The sequence below is a fragment of the Microcaecilia unicolor genome, chromosome 4 (genome assembly GCF_901765095.1).
Source record: "Microcaecilia unicolor chromosome 4, aMicUni1.1, whole genome shotgun sequence".
In the NCBI taxonomy this organism is placed as follows: Eukaryota; Metazoa; Chordata; class Amphibia; order Gymnophiona; family Siphonopidae; genus Microcaecilia; species Microcaecilia unicolor.
Genome location: NC_044034.1, coordinates 355,596,150 through 355,606,649, shown reverse-complemented (window position 1 = coordinate 355,606,649; position 10,500 = coordinate 355,596,150). Strand labels below are relative to the sequence as shown.

General features: G+C 46.5%; 1 protein-coding gene across 2 annotated transcripts in view; it reads right to left on the bottom strand.

Moving 5' to 3' along the window:
• Positions 1-294: 294 nt before the first annotated feature.
• Positions 295-10,500, bottom strand: part of MAP7D2 (MAP7 domain containing 2) — a 183,424-nt gene continuing 173,218 nt past the window's right edge. For both annotated transcript variants that reach the window (XM_030202264.1, XM_030202265.1), the window contains 2 exons: positions 5,901-6,178; positions 295-1,050 (listed from right to left, as the gene is read on the bottom strand). In XM_030202264.1, the coding sequence (XP_030058124.1) occupies positions 5,929-6,178 (250 nt within the window). In that variant the 3' untranslated portion in view covers positions 295-1,050; positions 5,901-5,928. The remainder of the gene's footprint in view (positions 1,051-5,900; positions 6,179-10,500) is intronic.

Here is a 10,500-nt window from a genome sequence, read left to right as displayed (position 1 = left end):
CTTAAAAAATGCACAATGTGCTCCTATATCACTGATTGTTAAAAAAAAAAAAAAAAAAAACAAGGCAAGCAACAAGGTGCAGAAAATAAATTAATTAACCTGAAAATAAACAAGAGGTGTTTCTTGTTGCATTTCTTTTGAGATCTGCAGTCGCAGCGGCAGCTGACTCCACCCCTCTAAAACTAATACAGCACTGCTACAAGTTCTCTAGTTTCAACCTGGGCAGAACACCCTACACAGACCTAGAAGCTCCAGACCCCCACTCCCTTCTTTACCCGCCCCCCCCTCCCCCCCAGCACACACACCCATGCTACAGATCTTTCTACTTGACAAAATGTTTGGCATGGGGGAAGATTCGTGCACAGCACATTTGAGCAAGGGATTCAGCCTTATGCCGACCCCCAGCCGACCTTTAGCTGTTCTGGGACTTTGAAGCTCAGGCTGCTCCATTGTGTACCTCAAAACCCAAACTGCGGTAAAGGTAATTCGAAGAACACTGGAGGGGAAAGTCACGTGTCCAAGGAAGTAGAGATAAGCCTCAGTCTCTGCTACTGTCTACTGTACAGCTAACCCCCTAAGCGTATTCAAATTTAACAAAATATGAGAAAATTGAAATAGATATTTTATCTATTCATTATATACTGCAGCATATGATGGTGCTGGACTCTGCGTCTGTAAAACAGCAGGGCTCGGAACTTAAGAGCATCGCTGGCCTTTCCCAGTGCCCGGCTGAACTGGCTAAGTCTTGCAAGGAAAGGCAACTTTGGAAATCGGCGGGGAAATGACAACCCGGCGAAATGCAAATGGTACAGCCTGGATCCTTTTGCCCAGATGAGCGCCAGAAGCTTGTGAATCTGAAGGAGCGATCCTTCCCGAGACCAGTTACGGAGGAATGGCGGCACTCCTGATGAGCTTTCGCCGTGCAGGAAGAATTCAAGTTACGTTTGAAGTGAATGTTTGAAATGCTGTTTGGAGAAAGACCTTCTATAGCCGACAGGATCTTGTATCACTGTTGGGAAGGAGGTCTCCATGGAGTGATGGGGGCAGGCTCTGTCAAGTAAAAAAGAAAACAAGTCACATTTATCGCGACAGGGAGGCTTCTTGTGCGACGCCTTCTAGCCAGTTTCGGGTCCTGTATGATACAGCAGTACAGGAAGAAGGGGATGACTGTTCTAGATACATAAACCAGGAAGCAAGTATTAATATGAGCACAAAAATCATTCTTTACTTTGGTCTATCTTCTAAGCTTTTGAAAACACTTCAACTGATCCGGAATACTTTGGCCAGATTCATTTTTAAACTTAAGTTCAGTAGTATATCGTCTCGTATAGCTAAAATTACATTTGGCTTCCTGTACACAAGAGAATTTTGTTTAAATCAGCCTGTTACATATTTCAGATTCTTAATGGCGTTACTTCCTGAACTATTGATAAACTTAATTGTTACTCCTTTATTTTGATTTTTCTGCTCGCTTACACAGCTCACACGTTGGCCTCTCCTTTTCAAACCTATGTGTTGTTTCAAGATGGTCAATACCGTGTTTTCATCATTGGCAATTTCTTTTTCGAACTCCCTCCCCCCTCAGGTATTTGGATTGAGGACTTTACGTAAAAAAATTAAACATTTCTGTTCAATAAATTGTGATTTTAGGTTGTATTTTAGTTTCTGTTTTTATTGTGATGGATGGATTGATCGTTATGTCGATTAACTATTACTTTATGAACCGCATTGGACCCAGATTTTGGGGATATAGTGATTCATAAGAATCTCATTGTTATTGTTCCTCAGGGCAGGAGCATCCCACATTGCTCCTGCCCCTCACAGCAGCCTCACAAGACTGCTGTAGAAGGTTACTGACACCATGCTGGAATTAGGACTGGCATGAGCAGGAGACTTGCTCCTGCTTATGCTATTCCCAATTCCAAAATGGCAGCACAAAAGTCTTGACTGCCATTTTGAACACGGAGCTACCAGGGGCAAGAACAACATGGGATTCTCCTGCCCCAAAGAAGCCACTAGACCACCAGGGCCTATAGATGGTAGGCCCAGGAAGGGTCTACAGGGAAGGAGAGGGGAGGGGAGAGAAACTGGTGCATGGCCCCAAGGGCGTAGCCAGACAGCAGATTTTGGGTGGGCCTAGGCAAGAAGTGGGTGGGCACCAAATGTTCTCCCCCCCCCCCCCCCACCACTACCAAAAAAATCTCAGCTGGTGGGAAAATGCTTGTCTTTACCTTGGTAGTCTACAGCAGGCATTCGCTGAAAACTGAGCATGCGCAGGTGCCAGTATTGTGGAGAGCAGCATTTTCATTACCATCAGGGGGAAGTCTTCAGCTGGCAGAGCTTGGGATACCCACCAGCTACCGCTAAACATGTGCTACCATTGGGTGGGCCTGAACCCTAAGTGGGTGGACCCCGGCCCACCCAGGCCCACCTGTGGCTACGCCACTGAATTGGCCCGGATGGGGGGGCTGGGAGGAAAGCTGGCTCAGAGGGTGGTCCTGTGGCTGCAATGGCAGGGGCAGGGCCAAGTTTTTGATTGACCGAAAATGCTCAGGCATTTTTGACCGAAACTCGAACCTGAATTTCGGGTTGGTTTTGGTGCTGAATCCAAAACTTGGTCAGCTTCTAGAGTGTAGTTCAATGAATCTGAGGAATAGAAAGTAACTTGACAAGGTTGCACAGAGTCCGTGGCACTGTTTTCCTTAACTCCAGGATTCTCATTCAGTCAAGCTTTCTATTAGAAGTTAAATTGTTACCAAAAATTGCATAAGTATTTAGCTCTGCTTACTGGTATGAGACCTCATGTTAGAGAGGACCCAGCCACATAGCTCAGGAGGATCCTGAGAGACTGAAAACCCCTAGGGTTCCAATGCAGAGCGTTATCTGTCATTTTCTGGATTCATTGAGAGAGAGGGAAGAGTCTCTCATACCAGAAAGCAACGAAGCAGGACTGGTGGGGAGGGAGAGCAGACCACAGAGGAGGTGAAATCACCATCTAAGCTTGCTAGCTGGGAATTCAATTACCCTTGAGGAGTTTCATATAAACCGAAGAAGAAACCTCCCTCAGGAGGGTCTTTCCTGGATTAGCTCCTAGAAGTATGAGAAAAGGGCTGAGCATAGACAGAAAATTAACTGTGACAAAGAAGAGCGTTTTTATCAGGGGAGTAGCCAGCCACCCAGTTTTGGGTGGGCCTGAGCCCAGTGGTGTTCCTAGGGGGGCTGACACCCGGGGCGGATCGCCGATGCGCCCTGCCCCCCGGGTGCAGCGTCCCCCCCCCCCGGAACAGCGTGACGCCCCCCCCCAGCGAAAGAACCCCCCCCCCCCGGGTGCATGCCGCTGGGGGGGGGGGGGTGCCGCGCGCCTGCTGGCTCTTCGTTTTCATGCTCCCTTTGCCCCGGAACAGGAAGTCACCTGTTCCGGGGCAAAGGAAGCATGAAAACGAAGAGCCGACAGGCATGCGGCACCCCCCCAGCAGCGTGCACCCGGGGCGGACCGCCCCCACCGCCCCTCCCTTGGTACGCCACTGCCTGAGCCCAAACCCCACATCCCACCCAGCTTCTCTTTCTCCATTCCCCCCCCCCCCCCCAGGCGATTGGGTGTCTCTCAACTCACCCCCGCCCTTCTAAAGCCTTCATTTTCTTTGCTAGCAATGAGCAGTGACTCAGCCACCTCACACCCTGAGCCTTCCTATGTGGAAACAGAAAGTTGTGTCAGAGGAGAATGAGTGTCTGCTCGCTGCCGGTAAACAGATGAAGGCTTTAAAAAGATACAGAGAAGTTTGGGGGGGGGGGGGGGGGGGGAAGAGATGCCGAATACCTGCGGGAGAAGGGAGGGAGAGAAGCTGGGAGTCTTCAGCTGGTGGGGCTTTGGGAGCTGTAGGGGTATTTCCTGTGTATATTTTACCTTTGTTGGGCCTGTGGCCTGGCTACACCATGAACCATCTTTTCTGATAGAAGATGGATTCTGTTATTCTTCCTGGAAGTATTATGCTGGCTTGCATCTTTCAAGGACATGATGTTACTTGCTTTGGCCTGCCAGTTATCTCCTGGGAAGCTGCGTAGGAGAGAGCTTCACAGAGACGGTGTCTCCAGTTATCTTGTGTGAAACTGTGTAGGAGACTTTTGTTCTGTGAGACATGAATGAGGTAATGCTAGTTGTTTACATAAGAACGTAAGAGTAGCCATACTGGGTTAGACCAATGCTCCATCTAGCCCAGTATCCTATTTTCCAAACAGTGGCCAAGCCAGGTCACAAGTACCTGGCAGAAACCCAAATCATGGCAAACCTCCATACTTCCCATCCCATGTCTGCCTCAATAGCAGACTATGGACTTTTCCTCCAGGAATTTGCCCAAACCTTTTTTTAAACCCAGATACGCTAACCGCCGTTACCTCGTTAGAGTTGAAGCCCAAGGCCTCATTACAATGACCATATGTAACCTGTTGGACAGAGGTAAACAGTTTGTGATTGGTCCTTAATTGGTCCCCAGTGGTCATCTGGAACCCAGAGGGCAGTGCCAACTCTGGATGTGACAGAGAAAGATGAACAAAGGAGAATAGAAGAATTGCTGATGGTGTATGCATCTCTCTTGGAGGAGGGAGACTGATTTGCCCCAACACCCATAAACTGTAATTCTGTAGGCTAAGTGGAGCACAAGGCCAAGTTCAGAAGTGGCTTTGTGGCTTTCACCAGCCGGGGTATCCGGCTGATTGCCGTGCCAAGACACATTGGTCTACAACTTGATCAGGAGAGGCTCACAGGAAATCTGCTAGAGCCTTCAAGAGGAGCCAATTCTTCACCCCATCTGGACTCCAACATTGTAGACCACAGGGGTGAGAGAAAGGCTTAGTCCTTTATAGTTCAGGGTTTAGCCAATTTTGTTTTTTTGCCAGTGAAGGATTGGTTACTGCAGGCTCGTGGTCAGGGCTGCCGAGAGGGGAGGGGGCAGGGGGGACAAAATTCCCCAGGCCTGGGCCTCCAACGGGGGCCCTCCGTCGTCGACTGTCTGCCACCGGGCCAGGCCCCCTGCATTGAAATCACAGCGCCTCTCACCTCCGTGTGAAAGCGCTGCAGGCAGCAGGTCGCCTCCCTTTGGGTCTCCTTCCCTCCCTGTGTCCCGCCCTCATCTGACGTAACTTCCGCGAGGGTCCGCTTACTAATTTCGTAGCCGCTCTCTAGACCGACAGGATGGAGTTGGTCCACAGGGTGGCTACAAAATTAGTAAGCGGTCTTGAATGCAAAAATTATAGGGACAGGCTTATGAACCTCAATATGTATACGCTGGAAGAGAGGAGGGAGAGAGGAGACATGATAGAAACGTTTAAATATCTCAAGGGCCCATTATCTGGCCCGTTTAATTGACTAGAGATGGCGGGAGCATGTTTAGCCCATTATCTGGCCTGAAGCCAGTAGGTGGAGCTTGCCACCATATTGAGTCACCCAAAATAATAGCAAACACTTAGAAATAAGGACTGCTTGGCGTGGACCAATAGTTTGCTTTGTTTTGAGTGAATCAAGATGGCGGCTATGGCTACAGCCTTGTCACGTGACACTGTCTCCTGTCAATTAAACCTCCTTGTTTGCTTTGGCCCAAGATGGAAGCAACTGCTGAACATGGGGGGGGGGGGGGGGAAGGAAAAGAGTGACTGCTTAAAGTGGGTATCTAAGTACTCAAGAGGGGAGAGTGAAGGAATCTGGTAATGAGATGTTCCCTGATATACGAAGCACAGTCGCTGTAGGCTAGGTTAGAAGAAAGGGAGCAGTTATTAACACAGGGAAATCCCCAAAGTAGCTGTGAATAGAAGCTCTTAGCACTGTGGCACAGCAGAGGCTGAAGCCTAAGGAGTATAATAGACCAAACCTTTCTCCCCCTCTCATGATAAATACTGAGCCAACGCACCTTAAAGGTTCCTCTGTGCTGTGGGCTATTAGAAGATGGTGTTGAGTGTGGCCTCCTGTGCAGGGCTGCTGAAGCCATCAAGTAAGTTCCTGTTACAATCGTCCAGACCAATGGTGTCGCTGGACAACTTGGAGAAGGCAGATTGGCCCGTGAAGTCCAGCAGTTCCTCAATGGCCTTGGTGCTGCCCTTTCCATTCTGGGCCAGAGATACTGGAGGCAGGATCTCATTCACAGGTGAATATTTTGGGATAGAGATGAGCTCTTCCTTTAAAACAGGGCTGCAAAGAAAGAATTGGAGAAGCATGCGATTACCCACTCTTTGTATATATATAAAAGGACAGGCACTTGTATTCTCAGGGGTCAGTTTTCATTGACTCATTCTGTGGCCAAATAGGCTGGCACCAAGGCAACTCTGAGTGGCTAAATGGAGCCCACAAAGATCCACAATGGAGAGGATAAAAAAGAAAAGAGAGCAGATCCAAATCCAATATATAAAATTATATATCCAACACATCATTACTTACTAGAGAATCTGTTTTTTGATTTATCGAATTGTTTAATCAGTCTGTTTCTGATTTATTGAATTGATTATATCCATTATGTTACACTTGCTCATTATGTAACCAATTGTTTTATCTACTCTTGATTGGCGATTGTCAGGATGTATTATTGTAAGCCACATTGAGTCTGCAAATAGGTGGGAAAATGGCGGATACAAATACAACAAATAAATAAATAAATGTCTTTTGTTTATTTATTTATAATTCTTTTTATTTATTTCCATATTACAAAACCATATAGAAACATTACAGAAATTGTAGAAATGTACCAATCAAATAGAATCTCAAAATAACATAAAGAATTTTACTAACATTCTCCACCCACAATATCAGATTCAAGATCAAGGAACTATAAAAACTAATATCATAACATATATTATGTACTTAAATCAAGAGCAGAAGTTCCTTCAGTGATAACAATCAGGCAGCAGTTCTTAATTGGGAAGCTACACCAACGGGGCCTTTCATCTGCTCCCTACTAACCACAAATTCTTGCAATTTCTTGGGGTCAGAGAAAATATAATTATTAGATTCAAAGGAAATACAACATCTGCTAGGAAACTTTATGAAGAAGGTAGCCCCTAGGGCTAATACCCTTGACCGAAAAGTCAAGAGCTCCTTCCTTCTCAATTGAGTCTCCTTAGCCAGATCTGGAAAAATACTAATTTTCTCCCCCATGAAAAAGTCATTTATATGATGAAAATATAACCGCAACACATTTATCTTGTCTAATTCAAGAGCAAAAGAAACCAGTAAAGTTGCACGTTCTTTCTCAATAGAAGTCTCTAGAAATTCTGTAAGATTCACTTCTTCTTGAGGTGGCTGATCAGTATTTCTTACTTTTCTTTTTATGTAATAAGTTTTTGTTACTGGTGGATGATTTTCTGCTGCCAACCCTAAAATATCCTGAAAATATTTCTTTAATAGTTCTGATGTAGAAATAAAAGGTGAAACAGGAAAATTCAAAAATATAAATGTCTTTTGTTTAAATATACCCGACGTGGAGATGGATTTGCAGAATTTGATTATGGTAGATTGGTTGCTAGGATCCCTGCTTTGGTTGTAGAGGCGGCCCTGCATGAATGTCAATTTCGGGTATTTTATAGGGCTTTTATCTCTCAAAAACAACTCTTTAAATATGGGCGACATTGAAATCCCTCTTTGTTATAAATGTAACCAACAAACTAAGTCCCTTTTTCATGCCTTTTGGGCATATCCCAAAATTCATTCTTTTTGGTCCACAATGGTCAGATACTTGGAGCGCTTTTCGGGGTCCGCCATCCCACTATCAGCGATGGATCTACTGCTGGACAAGTATGGGGTGTTTTTGTTGCAGAGTGGGGGTAATTGTCTGCTCATTCATAAGGTGGCTCTCTTGGGTAAAAAAAAAAAATCATTTTGCAGGTCTGGTAGTTTATATATTTTTAATTTGTTTGTATTATTAAAGTATTTTATATTTTTTTAAAAACTGAAGTCTGTTATTGTAATCATAGTTTTTTTTCCCTTTTGCAACTCTTTCCTCAAGATTTTTCTTATGTTATTTTTTTTAACTACTCAAATATGCTGTATTTACATGTGGTGTATCAAATACATTTGAACATGTGAACCTTTTGAATCCTAGGTGGAAAGGGGTAGCCAGAGGGCAGAGTTCCATTTTTTATAAAAACATTAGATTGGGGGGGGGGGGGGGGGGGGCTACAGGGTCCTACAGGTTTTGTTTTGGGTTTGTTTGTTTTTTTTTTGTTGTTGCTGCTAGACTGGGGGTGAAGGTTAGGGGGGAAAATCGCTGGTTCTAGGAACAGGACTAGCTAGCTAGATTTGGATGGCGGAAATAGCTAGCACTCAGAATGAACACAAATCACCTAAACGTGTTGCTTCAGAAGTAAACATGCCTCCACCCTCTGTTTGATCAGTTATGAATGTAGAAAGCACACACTTAAATATTGCCCAAGTTAATTTATTCTGATGGAAAAGCCAGACAGCTCAGTCCGCTTTGGCATTCCACTGGTATAACTAATTCCAATCAAAGAAAAACCACACGGAGTGTGGAGGTGCACTTGATCCCCACAGGACAAAAGGGAGAAAACAGAAAAGGGGTGGGGAAAATAGGCTCTATTCAAGCAATGGGAGAGACTTGTTCCAGAACTTCCGGAAGTGTTTCAGTCTTTAAAGTGGTTGGCACACTGGGAAAAAAACAATAAGGAATACACAATCCTTTATGCTATTATCTTCCTGAGTGTTATCCATCTAACCATTGAATACTCCTTTGGAAGAAAGGATTGTGTATTCCTTATTGTTTTTTTCCCAGTGTGCCAACCACTTTAAAGACTGAAACACTTCCGGAAGACTCCTGAGGAAGGCGCTACGGCGCCGAAACACGGCTGTGTTGAGTCACCTATTCATAATAAATATCATTGTTTTAACTAATTCATACGTCTCCCCCCATTGTTTGAATAGAGCCTATTTTCCCCACCCCATAACTAATTCCAATACCAGAGTAAAACAAAATGTGTCACTGTGCTGAGGTTACATGAGAATGCCAGTCAGGCAAAGTATGAAAGAGAAGAGAAAGGATGATCTGTGCTGTGATACTCTACAGTACCCTTCTCTGGGAGGCTAGATCCTCCTCCTCTGCTGCCACCTAGTGCCCATTACCTAAACATGCAATCCTTACGAGCACTGGACTATTAACATGACAGCTACAGGCTCACCAGTCTAACAGTTCCTCTCTCATCATCACCCACCCCACCACCAAGAAATATCAGGTGGTGGAGATGAAAACGGTAACGGAATTCAAACATGCGTGGGATAAACATAAAGGAGTCCTGTGCAGAAGGAATGGATCCTCAGGAGCTTAGCCTAGAATGGGTGGCAGAGATGGTGGTTGGGAGGCGGGGCTAGTGCTGGGCAGACTTATACGGTCTGTGCTGGGGCTGGTGGTTGGGTGGCGGGGATAGTGCTGGGCAGACTTATACGGTCTGTGCCGGGGCTGGTGGTTGGGCGGCGGGGATAGTGCTGGGCAGACTTATACGGTCTGTGCCGGGGCTGGTGGTTGGGCGGCGGGGATAAAGCTGGGCAGACTTATACGGTCTGTGCCGGGGCTGGTGGTTGAGAGGCGGGACTAGTGCTGGGCAGACTTATACTGTCTGTGCTGGGGCTGGTGGTTGGGAGGGGGGACTAGTGCTGGGCAGACTTATACGGTCTGTGCCGGGGCTGGTGGTTGGGCGGCGGGGATAGTGCTGGGCAGACTTATACGGTCTGTGCCGGGGCTGGTGGTTGGGCGGCGGGGATAAAGCTGGGCAGACTTATACGGTCTGTGCCGGGGCTGGTGGTTGAGAGGCGGGACTAGTGCTGGGCAGACTTATACTGTCTGTGCTGGGGCTGGTGGTTGGGAGGGGGGACTAGTGCTGGGCAGACTTATACGGTCTGTGCCGGGGCTGGTGGTTGGGCGGCGGGGATAGTGCTGGGCAGACTTATACGGTCTGTGCCAGAGCTGGTGGTTGGAGGCGGGACTGGTAGTTGGGAGGGGAGGATAGTGCTGGGCAGACTTATACAGTCTGTGCCAGAGCTGGTGGTTGGGAGGCGGGGATAGGGCTGGGCAGACTTATACGGTCTGTGCCAGAGCCGGTGGTGGGAGGCAGGGATAGTGCTGGGTAGACTTATACGGTCTGTGCCAGAGCCGGTGGTGGGAGGCAGGGATAGTGCTGGGCAGACTTATACGGTCTGTGCCCTGAAGAGGACAGTACAAATAAAGAAGTAGCACATATGAATTTATCTTCTTGGGCAGATTGGATGGACCGTGCAGGTCTTTTTCTGCCGTCATCTACTATGTTACTATGTTACTATGAATGACCTCTGGTCCTTACCCTTGTGCAAGGAACAAATATGGAAGACAGTGGTAAAGGCAAAGGAGAGATATGATAGATCTCAATAGCCATGAATGGATGCAAAAACCCAAAGGTTCTAATCATACTAAATACAGTAATGCTTTGGTTTTCGTTGACTTCGGTTACCATCGGTTTCGGATTTCGCCGATTATT